This window comes from Macaca fascicularis, chromosome 9, assembly GCF_037993035.2.
Source record: "Macaca fascicularis isolate 582-1 chromosome 9, T2T-MFA8v1.1".
Taxonomy (NCBI): domain Eukaryota; kingdom Metazoa; phylum Chordata; class Mammalia; order Primates; family Cercopithecidae; genus Macaca; species Macaca fascicularis.
The window spans coordinates 50033694-50053954 of record NC_088383.1 but is presented as its reverse complement, the minus strand read 5'-3'; the positions used below and the strand labels follow the sequence as shown (position 1 = coordinate 50053954).

At 40.0% G+C, this 20261-nt stretch overlaps 1 protein-coding gene across 1 annotated transcript in view; it reads left to right on the top strand.

The window, feature by feature from the left end:
• The first annotated feature begins 3108 nt into the window (after positions 1-3108).
• Positions 3109-20261, top strand: part of LOC102142031 (uncharacterized) — a 50395-nt gene continuing 33242 nt past the window's right edge. Inside the window, 5 exon segments of the mRNA XM_065520560.2 lie at positions 3109-3199; positions 3609-3631; positions 4668-4720; positions 8872-9016; positions 9292-9387. Coding sequence (XP_065376632.1) covers positions 3177-3199; positions 3609-3631; positions 4668-4720; positions 8872-9016; positions 9292-9387 — 340 coding nt within the window. The 5' untranslated portion in view covers positions 3109-3176.

The window sequence follows — 20261 nt, the reverse complement described above, 5'->3', positions numbered from 1 at the left end:
AATTGACAAATGGGATCTCATTAAACTAAAGAGCTTCTGCACAGCAAAAGAAACTACCATCCGAGTGAACAGGCAACCTACAGAATGGGAGAAAATTTTTGCAATCTACTCATCTGACAAAGGGCTAATATCCAGAACCTACAAAGAACTCAAACAAATTTACAAGAAAAAAAAAAAACATCCCCATCAAAAAGTGGGCAAAGGATATGAACAGACATTTTTCAAAAGAAGACATTCATACAGCCAACAGACACATGAAAAAATGCTCATCATCACTGGCCATCAGAGACATGCAAATCAAAACCACAATGAGATACCATCTCACACCAGTTAGAATGGCAATCATTAAAAAGTCAGGAAACAACAGGTGCTGGAGAGGATGTGGAAAAATAGTAACACTTTTACACTGTTGGTGGGATTGTAAACTAGTTCAACCATTATGGAAAACAGTATGGCGATTCCTCAAGGATCTAGAACTAGATGTACCATATGACCCAGCCATCCCATTACTGGGTATATACCCAAAGGATTCTAAATCATGCTGCTATAAAGACACATGCACACGTATGTTTATTGTGGCACTATTCACAATAGCAAAGACTTGGAATCAACCCAAATGTCCATCAGTGACAGACTGGATTAAGAAAATGTGGCACATATACACCATGGAATACTATGCAGCCATAAAAAGGGATGAGTTTGTGTCCTTTGTAGGGACATGGATGCAGCTGGAAACCATCATTCTTAGCAATCTATCACAAGAACAGAAAACCAAACACCGCATGTTCTCACTCATAGGTGGGAACTGAACAATGAGATCACTTGGACTTGGGAAGGGGAACATCACACACTGGGGCCTATCATGGGGGGGCGGATTGCATTGGGAGTTATACCTGATGTAAATGACGAGTTGATGGGTGCTGACGAGTTGATGGGTGCAGCACAGCAACATGGCACAAGTATACATATGTAACAAACCTGCATATTATGCACATGTACCCTAGAACTTAAAGTATAATAATAATAATAATAATAATAAAAGAGATACCAGATTCAAAGACTACATACTGTATGATTCCATTTATATAATATTCTAAAAAAGGCAAACATATAGGCCCAAAGAATAGATAGTGGTTGCAAGAGGCTAAGAGTGGTGAGGGAATATGACTTCAAAAAGGTAGTATGGAGGAATTTTATTGACAGAGATGAAACAATTTTGTATCTTGCTTGTGGTGGTGGTTACACAAATCTATGCATTTTCAAAACTCATAAAATTATGCACCAAATAAAGAACTTTTCAGTATATAAAGCATAAATTTAAAAATGTAAATTTCAATAAATGTTTCATATATTTTCACTCAAATATTTGCACTTTTTTTTTTTTGAGATGCAGTCTCACTCTGTCACTATGCTGGAGTGCAGTAGTGCGATTTTGGCTCACTGCAACCTCCACCTCCCAGGTTTAAGCAATTCTCCTGCCTCAGCCTCCCGAGTAGCTGGGACTACAGGTGCACACCACCACGCCCCACCTAATTTTTGTATTTTTAGTACAGAAGGGGTTTCACCATGTTGCGCAGGATAGTCTGGATCTCTTGACCTCATGATCTGCCCGCTTCAGCCTCCCAAAGTGCTGAGATTACAGGTGTGAGCCACCATGTCTGGCCATATTTGCATTTCTTTCAATTCTCGTAATAGACTAAAAAAGTTTTGCTGGAATGGAGTTGCTTATTTTTCTGTATTATAAAATGTAACTGATATTAAATTTATAGTTTCTATCTTTGGCATCACATCCCTTTTTGGTTTTTTTTGGGACAAGGTCTCACTTTGACACCCAGGCTGTAGCACAGTGGTGCCATGATGGCTTACTGCAGCCCGGGGCTCAAGTGATCATCCAACCTCAGCCTCTTGAGTAGCTGGGATCACAGGCACCTGCCTACATGCCCAGCTAACCGTTATTTTTAATTTTTTGTAGAGATAGGGGTCCCACTATAGTGCCCAGGCTGGTCTTGAACTCCAAGGATCAAGTGGTCCTCTTGCCTCTGCCTCCCAAATTGCTGGGATTACAGGTGTGGGCCACTGTGCCTGGCCCCCTTGTCAATTTTCAAAACTTTATACTCGTTTAGTGGTTTTAATGTTTAAGTATTGTATACATGTGAGAGTTTATCATGTGTGATCTATGTATACCTCTATATTCCAAATTGCTCGGAATGACATGCTCTTTGGAATACTCCATTCTTTCCCTCACTGTTTTGAGATGCTGTATTTACTACACATTAAAGAATACTCTTAATCATCGTGTCTTATTTCCACGGAGCAGGTGCCAAACTACTTTGAATAGAGCAGTATTATATAGACAGATAGATATAGATATTTCTTATGCATTTTTTCCTGCTTTTTAAAACGTATACTGGGTGTTATTTAGGTTTTTACTTATTCCAGATAAAGTTGAGAATGCTTTTGTAAAGTACACAATACACTAAAGATCAAAGAGAAAAAATACACTCAAAAATTTTTTGATCTTCTTTTAGGGATTTTGTCTTCCTAAGAAAGGTACAGATGGACTAAATGTATTTCCATTTAGTCAAGCAATTTTAATGTCACAGAGGAAATAATATGTGACATTTATTTTCTTCTTTCGGATTATTGTAGCTCAGTCAGAAAATCGTTATTGCTTTAACGATTTTGATGAAGTAGCTTTCCTGTGGCACCTCCCCTTTTTCCCGCTCCCAAAGAATCGCAGATAGTGTCAAAGTCTTTTTGTATGGATGAGATCTACTTCCTAACATTTAAAGTGCAACTGACAGGCAGCTGAACTCTTCTTGACGCGTCTGTGTCTAAACTGCACACACGCTGCAGACAGACCTCCCCTGCAGTGCATCCCTTTGGGGCGCCCTGGGAGAGCCACGGCTGCAGGAAGCTCCCGCACCAACTCCAACGGCATCTGCCCACTGCCTAGCGGGGCGCCTCTCAGCCAATCCCGAAGGGTTGCTCGCGGGGCCTCACGGGAAAGGTAGTTTTCAGGTTGGGCGCCAACACCGTCAGGCTTTGCGCGCTAGCTGCGCGCATGCCTTGTCCACCGTCTACCTGTGCGTTTCCGCATTTCCTTTTGTTTTTCTCAGGTTTTGCGTGGGAGGCGGTCGCGCGATTTCAAGGGTCTACCAGCTCTTGTACGGCGAATGCAACCAGATGAGAGAGTGAGGTAAGCCTGGGTGGGTTGGGCAGGGAGGGCGAGGGGGCCCCGCGCGACTCCGGGGGCGGGCGGCAGGGGGCCGGTGCCAGGTGGCGGGGAGGAGCCTCGGGGACCTCACAGGGGAAGCCGGGGACGGCAGGGCTGCAGCATGTCTGCCAGGACGCTAGGCCTGTTCCTTAAAGGCGCAGTCTCTGTCCAGAGCGGGCCACACCGCGTGTGTCGCCCCGGTTGTAGGGGCCGCAGAGGAGGGCATGTGCGCTTACGTGGTCCGTGCGCTGAGCCTTGCGGGAGGGGCAGTTCTTTGGTCAAGCGGGAGCCGGTGTGCTAGGGCGCGACCGTACCTGAGCGGGGAAGGGCGAGTGCAGTGGCCTGCCCCACCGACCGACTCCGTTCCACGTTCTGCATTCGTCCTCTTTAGGTTCCGAACTGCCTTCCAGTCAGGTCTATCACTGCATCTTAGTATTTGCTGTTCCTCTGTCCTGACTTCATCTTGCACTCAGGAAAGATCTTCAAGAATTACCTAATTTTGGCTGGGCGCGGTGGCTCTTAGCACCTGTAATCCCAGCACTTTGGGAGGCCGAGGCGGGTGGATCACCTGAGGTCAGAAATTCGAGACCAGCCTGACCAACATGGTGAAAGCCCGTCTCTACGAAAAATACGAAAAGTAGTTGTGCGTGGTAGCGCATACCCGTAATCCCAGCTAGTGAGGCGGAGAATTGCTTGAACCCGGGAGGCGGAGGTTGCAGGTAGCCGAGATCGCACCATTGCACTCCAGACTGGGCACCAAGAGCGAAATGCCGTCTCGGGGGAAAAAAAACTAATTTTGTCTCATTTGTTAGAAGAAAATTTTTTTTTTTTTTTGTCAAGGTTATTGACTTGTTCAGGATCACAGTTTGTTAGTAGAGAAGACTAAGTCACATCTGACCCCTAAGCCAGTACTGTCTACTTTTCCATACACGTCAAAGCAAGTTTAAAATATCCCTTTGAGAAATAGCAACAAAGTTAGACGAAAAAATTAAAATAGATTTTTTCTTTGAAGCACTGCTGCTTATGGCTTTCTGTGGAGTCACTCACCAGAGGTTAACATTACTGGGAAAATCAATAGCTTAGTCCTATTTTTTACAATGGTTTTAGTGTTAATGTTCCTTCATTAAATATATTGTTAACTTGTTTAGCCAATATTATCATTATACATTTTTTGTGAACACCGAGGGAGATTGAAATCCTTAGGAAGCAAATATTTACTTTCACCTGGTGAAAAATCTTGTGCCCAAGAGCTGCATAATTATGTTGGAGTTATATTAGGGTGGTCTTTTACCATTTCTACCTCCTATTCCGGAGTGTCAGAGGACATTGATATTCTCCCAGAGGGAGCATTTTACCTAGTGGGTGTGTATGGCTTCTTAGGGCAGAAGAATCAGGGAGTTGCCAGGCGGGCCAAATCTTTCATGATCCCATTCCTCTTTTTCTAACTTAGCTGTATCTTCAGAGTTGTCTCCGTCTTTCCAAGAACAGAACAAAATGAACAAGGTAAGTTGTTTATTTAATTCCCTACTTTATTTTGCAGTGGACTTTGTGAAATTTGTAAGAGTCAATATGGTGATGTTTTTGTTTTTTTGTTTTTGTGTGAGATGGAGTCTCGCTCTGTCACCCAGGGTGGAGTACAGTGTCTCCATCTTGATTCACTGCAACTTCTGCCTCCCGGGTTCAAGCAATTCTTCTGTGTCAGCCTCCCAAGTAGTTGGAGCTGCCGGCTCACGCTGCCACGCCTGGCTAATTTTTTGCACTTTAATAGAGATGGGGTTTCACCATGTTGCCCAGGCTGGTCGCGAACTCCTGAGCTCAGTCTCCCTGCCTTGGCCTCCCAAAGTGCTGGGTTTACAAGCATGAGCCACTGTGCCTGGCCAAGAGTCAATATGTTAAGATGAGAAATTAGTAATAGATAAACTTCCCAGAAAATATAAAGTAACAGATCAATAGCAGGGCCAAGTTAGAGTCAATAAGTTGAGCTTCATATGTTTCTTATGTTTTCAACAACCACGGCAGAAAGGAAGACACTGGATACAGACAGACTCCTCTGAAGACACAAAGACTTCCTGGCAGATACCTTTTTTGGTCATAACATAGGGACCTATAGTGAATAACCTTCCAGTGATAACCCTGAAATGAGTGCAGCCTATTGACTCAAACTGCTTTCTTAATTTTTATTTTACACAGGTTTCAATTTTCTTTTGGATGTAGTTCAGTTTTTTTTGATCAATAAATTAAAATGTATTTTAATTTTAATTTTTTTTTTTTTTTTGAGACGGAGTCTCGCTCTATTACCAGGCTGGAGTACAGTGGTGCAATCTTGACTCACTGGAACTTCTGCTTCCAGATTCAAGCAATTCTCTTGCCTCAGCTTCCTGAGTAGCTGGGATTACAGGCACGCGCCACCATCCCCAGCTGATTTTTGTATTTTTGTATTTTTAGTAGAGACGGGGTTTCACCATGTTGGCCAGGCTGGTCTCAGTCTGCTGACCTCGTGATCCACCCGCCTTGGCCTCCCAAAGTGCTAGGATTACGTATTTTAATTTTTAATGAATCTTATTTCTACATGTGTAGCAGATAGACAGAAAACCCCTTAAAGTTTAAATATAGAACTTAATAAATTATTACAAATCCATGGTGCAAGTAATGAATACATAGGTCAAAACAAACATTGCCAGCACTCCTGAAGCTGCCGTCTTGTCCCCCTCACAATCCCGACACCTCCCTGCTCATTCACTCATTTCCATTTAATCTGTGGCTTCAGTGGCAGAGTTGAGTAGTTGTGACAGGAACTTTTTGGCCTGCAAAGCCCCAAATTTAATGATGTCTGATTTTTTTTTTTTTTTTTTTTTTGGAGAGAGTCTCACTCTGTCACCCAGGCTAGAGTGCAGTGGTGCGATCTTGGCTCACTGTAGCCTCTGCCTTTAGAGCTCAAGGGATTCTCCTGGCTAAGTCTCCCAAGTAGCTGAAATTACAGGCACGTGCCATCACACCTGGCTAATTTTGTATGTTAGTAGAGACGGGGTTTCACTTGGCCAGGCTGGTCTTGAACTCCTGTCCTCGTGATCTACCTGCCTTGGCCTCCCAAAGTGCTGAGATTACAGGTGTGAGCCATGGTGACTGGCCAAATATTTAATGTCTGAGTTTTTACAGAAGAAGTTTACCAATCCCTAGATTAGTTTATTAAGTTTATTGTTGGTGTTGTGTACTATTTCAGACGACTTTTCCTGCTTTGAGGTCATGAAGATAATCTCTTTTGTTATCTTTTCAAATATTTATTGTTTTGGCATTCACATTTACGTCTCTTTCATTGGAATGAGTGTCTACTTTTGTATGAGATAGATGTCAGATTCCTTTTTTCGTATGGTTAATGTAGAATTATTTTTGAAAACACCGTCCTTTCCCCACTGTTTTACATTGTGATATTTGTCATCAATTATGTGTTCATATATGTCTGTGTGTTTTTTGGACTATGTTCTGTTGGTTGGTTGTGCCAGTACCACACTTGGTGAAATATCTTAGCGTCTACTAGTGGGTTTAACACATTTTTTTCTTCAGCAATATCCTGGCTCTTCCTAGTTCCTTGCATTTCCATACAAATGTTGTTGGTATTCATAAAATAACTTGCTGAGACTTTCTTTGGGGTTGAATTGAACCTATATATAAATTTGGGAAGAATTACTTACCTTTTTTTTGAGATAGTGTTGCCCAGGCTGGAGTGCAGTGGTGCGATCTCAGCTCACTGCGACCTCCACCTCCCGGGTTCAAGTGATTCTCCTGTCTTAGCCTCCCGAGGAACTGGGATTACAGGCACCCACCACCATGCCTGGCTAATGTTTTTGTATATTTAGTAGCGACGGGGTTTCACCATGTTGGCCAGGCTGGTCTTGAACTCCTGACCTCAAGTGAGCCGCCTGCCTTGACGTACTAGAATTACAGATGCGAGCCACCGTGCCTGGCCTCCCGTTCCATTCTTGATTATTTTCCTTCCTCAGTTTTCTGACAACCGTCTGATTTTCTCTTGATGTCTTTGAACACCACTATATTATAAATGTCTCTGTAGTCCTTGTTTCATTCTTGATTTTCATATTATGCTTCATTTTTTTTTTTTTTGAGTTGGAGTTTTGCTTTTGTTACCCAGGCTGGAGTGCAATGGCGCTGACCTTGGCTCACTGCAACATCTGCCTCCCAGGTTAAAGGGTTTCTCCTGTCTCAGCCTCCTAAGTAGCTGGGATTACAGGTGCCGGCCACCACACCTGGCTAATGTTTTGTATTTTTAGTAGAGATGGGGTTTCACCATTTTGGTCAGGCTGGTCTCTAACTCCTGACCTCAGGTGATCCACCTCCCTCAGCCTCCCAAAGTGTGGAGATTATAGGCGTGAGCCACCGCACTAAGCCTATGCTTCAAAGTTAATATATTTAGGACATTTCTTGCTAGAATACTGTGTCCAACCTATTTTGCCCTAACTTTTCCTGGTTTACGTGGTGGCCCTAGTATCTGGGCAGCTGTTCATGGGGATAGGCAGAGGAAACATTTTTTTTCTTAATGAATTGGTGACCACATTTTGTTGCTCTGTCTCCTATTATCTGTGCCCTATTTGCATCCTGGTTTCTTCTACAGTAGTTTATGTAAATGTTGTTTTGTCCCTTGCTGTTCTCAATAGAATTGGTTCTGTAAACAAAACCTGATCACGTAATTTCAGTATATGCTCACGTCTCATCTTTGGCTCTCCCTTTTTCACAGCAGTGATCCCTAAAAGATGCGCCCTAGAGGATATCCAGAACAATCCTATTGGATGTCTTCTCCTATGTACTCCACAGATGTTTCAAGTATAATACTTCCAAAATCTTTCCATTTTCCCTACATCCTTATTATTATCTCTGAATTAAAGGATTAGAACCCAGAATATGTATTGTGATGAAGAAAATGTCAGGCTCTTTCTCTACATTTTTAAATCCAAATGAGAATTAAATTGGAATTCCTAATAAATGTACTGACAATTTATTTCTGTGATTTGTAAATATAAATCTGTAGTTCTCAGTAATATTCTTGAAAATGGTAAATGATCAAATACTCTGGAGACCATTGGTCTAAAATTACTCTATAACCCATATCTTTGACTTTTTTTCTCAAGATAGCACCAGGCCATCTCCTGTGCTGTCTGTCTTTTTGTTGATGTCTGCATTGTGTTGGAGGCCCTCACCTATGCTTGTATCACGGCCCCATGCTTATGAAGAATGTAACAGAGTGTTCTTCATAATTTAACCAACAGCTGTACTTCCTCAGTTAAGCTCAAAACAGAGCTAACTTTGCTCCTAATATTAGTCTATTGTGTTTGTACTTTCACCTTAGTACTTGTAACATGTTACCACATATATTTTCTTATCACTCTGTATGTTCTTTGATCACAGGAAGATTTTTATTAATCTTAGTGTTTCCAGCAGTGATGATAGTTCCAGGTACATTGTAGGAACTTCATGATTTCTTTTGCATGAATTAATATCTTAATGCATTAATGGCAGAATATTTCTGTTATGATTTCTTTTTTTCCCTAAAAGTACAAAGCAAAACAAATATTCTATGAATAATAATCGTGGTAAGGATTAGCCCATACTTCTTTTTTCATGCCACCTAATTCTGAACATTTCAGGTAGAACAGAAGTTCCAGGGGTCAATATCATTTAAAGATGTGACTGTGGGCTTCACCCAGGAGGAGTGGCAGCACCTGGATCCTAGTCAGAGGGCTCTGTATAGAGATGTGATGCTGGAGAACTACAGCAACCTTGTCTCAGTGGGTAAGGTCTGTTCACTGTATCATTCTAAATAGCATTTGTTTATTCTTTTGATTATGAAGCATATGGGCAGTCTGTATAGTTTAATGATATTTAAGGTTAGGCTGCAGGAGTCAGTGTTGATTGATCACCTTTGAGCACCAGAAGATACTTGTGTTCACTTCTCCAGTGAAAATGTTCCACTGGCAACTTGAAGCAGCCCCAGAAGCTTCTTCCTGCTTCAAAGGCCTGAAGTCTAGACTGCTTGGTCCAAATGCTAAATTATTTCCTGTTAACAGGGTATTGTGTTCACAAACCAGAGGTGATCTCCAGGCTGGAACAAGGAGAAGAGCCATGGAGACTGGAGGAAGAATTCCCAAGCCAGAGCTTTCCAGGTGAGTTAATATGTACTGCACAGATTCACATCAGGGGATTTGTTTTTTCCAAGTAGTTTCCAATTCAGGGATTGGCAACTTTGGGACATTTTTCAAGAACATCTCCATAGGGGTCCTAACCTGTGGAAGTGATGGAGAATACCTAAATCAAACCTCCAGACACTACTCACAAAATTCCTCCTTTTTGAATCATTTTTTTGAATGTTTGCTATTCTTACACCTGTCAATAGTTGAGTCTTTGCCCACCTCAACTTTACTTTGTTTCATATCTTTTCTTGGTTATCATTTTTCTTAAAGCACTTTCAGTGTCCCACCTTACCTCCATTGTTTGTGTTTATTCTGTTGTCAGAATTTTTTATACACTCATTTTTAAACTCAGCAAATAATTTTTGAGTACTTGCTGTGTGCTGAGAATATAATGATGAAAAACATTAGGCCAGGCGTGGTAGTTCACACCTGTAATCCCAGCGCAGGTCAAGGCAGGCAGATCACTTGAGGTCAGGAGTTTGAGAACAGCCTGGCGAACATGGAGAAACCCCGTCTCTACTAAAAATACACAATTAGCTGGACGTGGTGGCAGGTGCCTGTAATCCCAGCTACTTGGGAGGCTGAGGCAGGAGAATCACTTGAACCCGGGAGGCAGAGGTTGCAGTGAGCTGAGATTGCGCCACTGCACTCCAGCCTGGGAGACGGAGTGAGACTGTCTCTCAAAAACAAGTACATAAAAAAAAAAAAAAAAAAAATTATGTCTCTAAGTATATTATGTATACTTATATGTATAAGTATATTAAATGTTCTGTGGTTTTTTTTTTTTTTTTTGAGACGGAGTCTCGCTGTGTCTCCCAGGCTGGAGTGCAGTGGCGTGATCTCGGCTCACTGCAAGCTCCGCCTCCCGGGTTCACGCCATTCTCCGGCCTCAGCCTCCCAAGTAGCTGAGACTACAGGCGCCCGCCACCACGCCCGGCTAGTTTTTTGTATTTTTAGTAGAGACGGGGTTTCACCATGTTAGCCAGGATAGTCTCGATCTCCTGACCTCGTGATCCACCTGCCTCGGCCTCCCAAAGTGCTGGGATTACAGGCTTGAGCCACCGCGCCCGGCCTGTTCTGTGGTTTTGAAGACACTGATAGAAATTAAAGGAAGTTAGATTGGCTGAATGTGGTACTTTAAGGAACAGTCAGGGGAAGCCTTAATGAGGTCGACATTAGAGCAGAAACTTGAATGAAATGACTGTGGGAGCCATGAGGATTCTGCCCCTTTTCAGCAGGGGTAGTTGCAGCTTCTAGCCTTGGACAGGAATGTGCTTGGTGGTTTTCAGGAATAACCAAAAAGTCACAGTGGCTGAAGGAAGGGGTTGATTGAAGGCAGCTGGAGTCCAAAGGTGAGCCTATCATAAGCCTTACTCAGTTAATTTTACTTTTAATTTAGTGGTGGATTTTCAGCAGATGAGCAACATCTGATTTATATTTCTATAAGATCTTTCTCACCTCCTTAGAGGAAATATTGGGCATGGCATAGGGCATAGAGAGCGCATTAAAGGCCTGTGGTAATTTTTCTTATGAGTGATTGTGGTAGCTTGGACAAAGCCGGAAGGCAGGAGGGAATGGGAAGAGGTTTGATTCTCAGTATTTGGAAAGTGGGGCAATAACAAAAGAACTAACATTTGTAACATCAGAAGGAAGGGAAAGAGGTGTTTAAAGTATTTGAAGAAGTAATGGCTGGACCTTCTCAAATTTAGCAAAAGATATAAAACTACACATTCCCGAGTCTGAAGTAACATCAAATAAGTTAAGTCCATGGCAAACTCACACTGTAATTAAATTTTTGAAAACTAAAGAAAAAATTTTCAAAGTAGCCAGAGAGAAACAGCACATTCTCTACAGGGAATGACGGTGGGTTTCTCTTCTGAAACTATGGTGGCTGGAAGGAAGTAGTATATTTTCTCAAGTACTGACAGGAAAGCACTATCAAATAAAAAATCTGTGTCTTTTGAAACTATATTCATGAATAAAGGGGAACTAAAGGCATCATTAGACAGCGAAGCTAAGAGAAAATGTTGCTAGCAAACCTACCTTTAAAAATTGACTAGCAGTTCTCTAAATAGAACGGAACTAACACAAGAAGGCTTGGAATGCAGGAAAGAAAGAAGATTGGAGGTTGGCAAAAATGGGGATAAATATATTTTTCTCATGAGTTTCTAGAATCATTTTTGATGGTTGCAGCAAAATGCTCTGTATGTAGGGGAAACACTTAAGACAATTATATTTTAAAAGTGGGGAGGGTAAAGGGGCCTAAGTAGAATGAAACTTGGTACATTTCACTTGAAGTGGTAAAATGCCTGATAGAGTGTGATAAGTTACATATGTACATTTTTATACCTAGAACAACTACTGAGAAAACTATAAAATGTGGTACACTTAGAAATACTGTAAATAAACCAACATGGAATCTAAAGGAATATTTAGGTAACTAATAGGAAAATAAGGAAAAAGGAACAGATGAATGGAAAACAGAAAACAAAACAAATAGCAGCCTAGCAGAGCAATATTTACCTTAAATGTAAATAATCAGAGTACACTAATTAAAATATAAATTGGCAGAGTGGAAAAAACGTAAAACATGATTCTAAAATTTTTAATTTTTGTGAGTACATAGTAGATGTATATATTTTTGGGGTACAGGAGCTGTTTTGATACAGGCACTCAATGTCTGGTAATCACATTAGGGTAAATTGGGTGTCTATTCCCACAAGTATTTATCTTCTCTGTTATAAACAATCCAGTTATACTCTTTTAGTCATTTTAAAATGTACAATTAAATTTGACTATAGTCACCCTGTTGCGCTAGCAAATATTAGATCTTATTCATTCTTTCTAACTTTTTTTGTACCCTTTAACCATCCTCACCTTACCCCCACCCCACCCCACTACCTTTCCCAGCCTCTGGTAACCATCCTTTTACTTTCTACCTCACCTCCACGAGTTCAGTTGTGTTAATTTTTAGCTTTCACAAATAAATGAGGACATGCAAAATTAACATTCTGTGCCTCCATTTCCATCTACTTTGTTGCATATGACAGGATCTCTCATTCTTTTTTATGGCTGAATGGTACTCCATTGTGTATATGTACCACATTTTCTTTATCTGTTTATCTGTGAATGGACACTTAGCTGTTGTGGACACTTAGCAGATCTTAACTGTTGTGAACAGTGCTGCAGTAAACATGGGAGCAGAGATATCTCATTGATGTACTGATTTCTTTTCTTTTGGGTATATACCTAGGAGTGGGATTGCTGGATCATATGATAGCTCTATTTTTAGTTTTTTCAGGAACTTCCGAACTGTTCTGTTTCAGCCATATGAAGTGAAAACCACTCTGTAAGTGCTCACGTGACTCTTCCTGTGAAACTGCTTCTTTTGTGTAGATAGTTGTCAATTTTAGTCTTCCTGCAAGGGAGTGGGTATGATAGGTGGCGTTCTCTATTCCACCATCTTGTTCCACCCATCCTAAAAATGTTTCTTAGGAAACTCATAACATAGTGAACAACATAGGTTGATAAAGTATTTAAAAAGATAAACTATACAAACATTAATCAAAACAAAGAGTGACACTTTTAATATCAAGTACAGTAGACTCCAGAACAAAAAAAATTATTAGACAGAACATTATGTAATGATAAAAGGATCAATCCAACAAAAATGCAATGATCCTAAATGTGTCTCTAGCAAACCTCAAAGTACACAAAACAAAACTGAGCTGAAAAGAGAAAAGCACATTTTAAATTGTAGTTGGAAAATTCATCATTCTTAGCAATTGGTAGAATTACTAGCCATGATTACTGGCAGATATAGAAGAACAGGACAGCAACATCAGCCAACAGGACTGAAGCAACATTGTAGAATAGTGCTCAACAAGGCCGGGTGCGGTGGCCCACACTTGTAATCCCAGCACTTTGGGAAGCCGAGGTGGGTGGATTGCTTGAAGTCAGGAGTTCAAGAGTAGTCTGGATAACATGGTGAAACCTTGTCTCTACTAAAAATACAAAAATTAGCCAGGCATAGTGGCGCATGCCTGTAGTCCCAGCTACTTAGGAAGCCAAGGCAGGAGAATTGCTTGAACCGGGAGGCGAAGGTTGCAGTGAGCCACGATTGTGTTACAAAGCTTAGGTTACAGAATGAGAATCTGTCTCAAAAAAAAAAAAAAAAAAAAAAGAATAGTGCCCAACAACAGCAAAATACAATTTTTTTCTCAAGTGTCCATGGAATATTCAGAAAGATAGACCATATCCTGGGCCATAGATAAGCCTTGGCAGATTTAAAAGAATTGAAATCATTCTGAGTATGTATGTTTTCTGGCCATAATGAAACCAAACTACAAATCAGTAATAGAATGACAATAGGAAAATATTTAATCATTTAGAAATTAAGCATCAGAGTTTAAATAAAGTCTGGAGTGAAGAAGAGGCCTCAAATTCAATAGTAGAAGTGCATAGACTTAATGAAAATGAGACCATACCATATCAATATTTGTGGGAGGTAGCTAAAGCAGTGCTGGTAGAGAAATGTGTAGCACTAAATGCTAACATTAAAGAGGATAATAGGTCGCAAATCCATAATTGACTTTCTACATTAAAAAACTAGCAAAGAGCAAAATAAAACCTCTGTTAAGTAGAAGGAAGAAAATAATACTGGAAGCAGAAATCGGTAAAATTGAAAATACGAAAAAGTAGAGAAAACTAATGAAGCGTAGGGTTTTTTTGGAAAAAATAAAATTGATAAACGTCTGGCAATATTGATTAAAAATATAAAATGAGATGACAAATCATCAATATCTGGAATGAAACAGGGAATATCAATCCGCTATCCATTTAACAGTATAATAAGGGAATCTTGTCAACAATTTTATGCTCATAAATATGACAACATAGGCCAGGTGTGGTGGCTCATGCCTGTTATCTCAGCACTTGGGGAGGCCAAGGCGGGTGGATCACCTGAGGTCGAGAGTTCGTGACCACCCTGGCCAACGTGGTGAAACTCTGTCTCTACTAAATATACAAAAATTAGCCTGGTGTGGTGGTGCATGCCTGTAGTCCCAGCTACTCAGGAGGCTGAGGTAGGAGAATGGCTTGAACCCAGGGAGTGGGCGGTTGCGGTGAGCTGAGATTGTGCCATTGCACTCTAGCCTGGGCAGCAGAGCAAAACTCTGCCCCCACGCCCCCCCAGAAAAATGACAACATAGAAGAAATGTAGCAGTTCTTCAGAAACTACAAACTGTTACAACTCAATCAGGGTGATACAAATAATTTGAATGACCCATAGGTTTTCATAAAAGTTGACATAATTTGAATCAAAGAATTTAAATTTTAAATAAAAACCTCCAAAAAACCAATTTCCGAGTACAAGAGAGTTGTAGTCCTCACTAGAGAATTCTACCTAACATTTACACAAGAATTAATGGTGATTTTATATAATGTCCTCAGAAAATGGAAGCAGAAATATTTATTTATTTACTTACTTATTGAGATGGAGTCTTGCTTAGTCACCCAGGCTGGAGTACAGTGGTATAATCTCGGCTCACTGCAACCTCTGTCTCCCAAGTTCAAGTGATTCTCCTGCCTTAGCCTCCTGAGTAGCTGGGACTACAGGCGCATGCCACCATGCTCGGCTAATTTTTGTATTTTTACTAGAGACGGGGTTTCACCATATTGGCCAGGCTCAAACTCCTGACCTCGTGATCCACCCACCTCGGCCTCCCAAAGTGCTAGGATTACAGGTGTGAGCCACCGCGCCCAGCCAAGAGGGAACACTTCTTAACGCATTTAAAAAATTATTTTGATGCCAAAACCATACAGACAGTACAAAAATTATAAAACTACAGACCTATGCATCCCATAAATTTTGTAGCAAAAATCTTTAACAAAATACTAGCAAATAGAAAAGAGTCATGTAAAAAGTATACACCATAACCAAGTGGGATTTACTTGAGTTATGCAAGCAAGGCTGGTTTAACATTCAGAAATCAATCAGTGTGATTAACCCACCATAGGCTAAAGAAGAAAAATTACGTACCATCAGTTAATATAGAGAAAGCATTTGATAAAATGCAATATCCATCCATGATAAAAACTCTCCATACTAGACATTGAGAGGATCTTCCTCAATTTGATAAATGGACATGCACAAAATATCTATAGCAAATATATTTGCTGGTAAGATGAATGCTTTCCCTGTAAAACTGGGAACGAGGCAAGGATGTTTGCTCTTGCCCCTCTTACTGATTATAGTACTGTAACTTTTATCAAGCACAATGAAGCAAGAAAATGAAATAGAAGTCATACACATAGAGAAGAAATAAAACTGTTTATATTTACATATGACATGATTATATATGTAGAATATTACAAGGAATCTTAGAAAATAAAAACCTCAGACCAGGCACAGTGGCTCATGCCAGTAATCCCAGCACTTTGGGAGGCCGAGGTGGGTGGATCATCTGAGGTTGGGAGTTGAAGAGCAGCCTGACCAATATGAAGAAACCTTGTCTCTATTAAAAATACAAAATTAGCTGGGTGTGGTGGTGCATGCCTGTAATCCCAGCTACTCGAGAGGCAGGAGAATCGCTTGAAACTGGGAGGCGGAGGTTGCGGTGAGCCGAGATCATGCCATTGCACGCCAGCCTGGGCAACAGGAGCAAAACTCTGTCTCAAAAACAACAACAACAACAAATGAACAACAACAACAACAACAACAACAACAACAACAACAACAAATGAAAACCTCCCAGAATGAATGAATGATTTCCAAAAAGTTTCAGGGTCCAAGATGAACACATACAATCAGTTTCTCTCCACTAACAATGAACATATGGAAATCTAAATTAAAAACGTAATACCACTTATTCCATAGGAAATTAAATACTTTGGTATAAATTGAACAAAATGTGTATAGGACTTTTGTGCCGAAAATTACAAAATGCTGATGAAAGAAATAAAGAAATGGAGACACATCGTCTCTTGATAGATTGGAAAACTCAACTTAGTAAGTATGCCATTTCTTTCCAAATTGATCTGTAGGTTTAATGGCATTCCTGTCAAGATTCCAGTAAGGTTTTTCTCAGCTTTAAATAAACTTATTCCAAAATTTTTATAAACAGTCAGAGTCATAAACAGTTGAAACAATTTTGAGAAAATTTTTCTCAAAAGTTTTGAGAAAAAGAATAGTAGGAGTTACTGTATCCAGTGTTAAGGCTTATTACAGTAGTCTCCCCTTTTCTGTGGTTTTGCTTTCTGCAGTTTCAGTTACCTGAGGCCACCTGTGGTTCAAAAATATTAAATAGGAAACTTCAGAAATAATTCCTAAGTTTAAATTGCATACTGCTGTGAGTAGCATGATGAAATTTTGCACTGTCCTGTCCCAGGACATGAGTCAACCCTGTGTCTAGCATACTCAGGCTGTATATGCTACCCATGAGTTAATTACTTAGTAACTGTCTTGATATGTGTTCAGGTAACCCTTATTTTACTTAATAATGGCCCTAAAGAGCAAGAGTAGTGATGCTAGCATATTGTTACAACTTTTCTCTTTTATGATGATGTTAATTTCTCCCTGTCCCTAATTTATAAATAAAACTTTATCATAGGTTTGTATATTTAGGAAAAAAACCATAGTATTTATAGGGCTCAATACTATCTGAAGTTTCAGGCTTCCACTGGGTGTCTTGAAATGTATCCCCCTTGGATAAGGAGTGACTACTGTATGCATATATTAATAGCTATAATAATTAAGAGGACAGGATGTTGGTAGAATATACACATTAGTAGAACATACACATAGAAAAATGGAAAAGAATAGAAAACCTCAATATTGATTATGCTGTTATAGACTACATGTTCACATCTCCCCAAAATTCATATGTTGGAGCCCTCACCCCCAGTGTGGTGGTATTTGGAGATATGGAGCCCTTGGGAGGTAATTAGGGTTACAGTAAGTCATGAGGGTGGGGCCCTCAAGATGAAGTTAGTGCCTTATAGGAAGAGTAAGTGAGCTTGCTCGCTCTCCATGTGCATAGAGGAAAGGCGATGTGAACATACTGTGGCTGTCTGTAAGCTGGGAAGAGGCCCTCACCAGGCCCTGGCCATACTGGCATCCTGATCTCAGACTTCCAGCATTTGGAACCGTGAGGAAATAAACTTCTGTTGTTTAAGCCACACAGTCTGTGGTATTTTGTTATGGCAGCTGAAGCTAAGACATTTACAAACTGTTGACAAAAATGCAAAAGAAATTCAGTCAGGTATTCAGCAAATGATGCTGGAGCATTTTAACAATATCTTGTTTTTGTGTCTGGCAAAATATATGTAACATGAAATTTTCCATTTTAACAGGTTTTAAGTGGCATTGCACTCACAATGTTGTATAGCCATTACCACAATTTCTAAAACATTTTCATTATTTCAAACAAACTCTATTGCCATTAAGCAGTAACTACTCATTCCCCCCTCCCACCAGCCTATGGTAACCTCTTATCTAGTTTGTTTCTGTGAGTTTTGACTCTTGTGAATATTTCATGTCAGTAGTGTGACAACATTTGGCCTTTCATGTCTGCCTTATTTCACTTAGCATGATGCTTTCAGCTTTCATCTGTATTGTCTGTATTGTAACAAGTATCAAGACTTTCTTTTCTGGCTGTTTAATCCATTCATCTGTTGATGTACAGTTGGGTCGTATGTATACCTTTTGGCTGTTGTGAATAATGCTTCCGTGAACACTGGCATATCATTATCTGCTCAAGTTCCTGTTTTCATTTCTTTTGGATATAAACCTAGGAGTAGAATTGTTTTATCAAAGTGTATTTCTTTTAGCATTTTGGGGTACCACTGAATTATTTTTAATATGTGTGTGTATATAGATAGATAGATATTTGTTTTTGAGACAGAGTCTCACCCTGTCGCCCAGGCTGGAGTGCAGTGGCACGATCTTGGCTCACCACAACCTCCGCCTCCTGGGTTCAAGTGATTCTCCTGCTTCAGCTTCCCGAGTAGCTGGGACTACAGGCTTATGCCGCCATGTCCGGCTAATTTTTGTGGTTTTAGTAGAGATGGGGTTTCACCATGTTGGCCAGGCTTGTCTTGAACACCTGACCTCTGGTGATCCACCCGCCTTGACCTCCCAAAGTACTGGGATTACAGGCGTGAACCACTGCACCCGGCCTTACTTACTTTTTCTTTTGTTGCTCATGCATTTTATGTCATAGGTGAGAATCCATCAACAAAACCAAAGTTTTCCTTTAAACATTTTATTGTTTTAGCTCTTATATTCAGTTCATTTTTGTATATAGTCGAAGTAGGGATCTAATTTTATTTTCTAAGTTTATTTTCATGTGGAAATCCAGTTGACCCAGCATCATTTTTTGGTCATTTGTCATCATTCCAAGCAGAAACTCTATCGCCATTAAGCAGTAACTACTCATTCCCTCTTCCCACCATCTTTGGCAACCTGTAATCTGTTTTGTCTCTGTGAGTATGACTGTTGTGAATATTTCATGTCGGTAGTGTGACAATATTTGGCCTGCATCAACTGAAAGAAAAGGCTTTTCTTTCTCCCAGTGAATAGAATTGACACCCTTGTCAAAAATCAGTTGGCTGCAGGTAGTGTATTTTTGGGCTCTCACTTGTATTCCGTTTGTCTGTATGTCTATACCTATGCCATGACCACATTGTTTGGATTACTGTAGCTTTCTAATAAGTTGTGAAATTGGACATTTTGAGTCCTCTGACATTGTTCTTGTTTTTAAAAATCGTTTTGGCTATTCAGGGCCCTTATAATTCCATGTGACTTTAAGGATCAGCTGTTTATTTTGGTAAAAATGCTGATGGAATTTTGATAGGGATTGTGTTAAATCTGTAGATCATTTTGAATGGTATTGTCCTTTTAACAATACTACATCTCTCAAACTATGACCATGAGATACTGTTTCCTTTATTTATGCCCTTTTTAATATTTTTCATCAGTATTTTGTAGTTTTCAGTGTACAAGTCTTGTACCTTCTTGGTTAACTTTGTTTCTAGATAGTATTTTATTTTTTTAGATGGTACTATAGATAGAATTGTTTTCTTAATTTTCTTTTCAAATTGTTCTTTTCATGTGTGTAGCAACACAACTGATTTTTGTGTGTTGATGTATCCTGCAACTTTGCAGAATTCATTCGTTAGCTGTAGTGTCTTTCTTGTAGATTATAATCTATCTTTAGGATAATGTCACCTGTGAGTAGACATAGTTTTACATCTTCCTTTGCAGTGGATGCCTTTCTTTTTCTTGCTTGGCTGGAACTTCTACTGCAGTGTTAAATAGCACTGGCAAAAGTGGGTATTTTTTTCTTCTTCCTGATGTTAAGAGGAAAGCTTTCTTTCATCAGTGAATATGATATAAAGCTGTGAATTTTCCATAAATGCCCTTTACCATGTTGAAGAAGTTCTATTCTGTTTTGTGTTTTCTGAATGTATTTATCCTGAAAGGGGGTTGGATTTTGTCATCTGCCTTTCCTGCATCAACTGAGATAATCATGTCCTTTTTTAACTTATTTTATTAATGAAGTGTATTACATTGATTTTCCTTCCTTCCTTCCTTCCTTCCTTCCTTCCTTCCTTCCTTCCTTCCTTCCTTCCTTCCTTCCTTCCTTCCTTCCTTCCTTCCTTCCCTTTCTTTTCTTTCTTTTCTTTCTTTTCTTTCTTTTCTTTCTTCTTTTCTTTCTTTTTTTTTTCATTGATTTTCTTATGTTGAACCACACAAGCATTTCCAGGATAAGTCCCCTTTGGTCACTTGGTCATGGTATATAGTCCTCTTAATATACCATTAAATATATTTTACTGGTGTGTGTGTG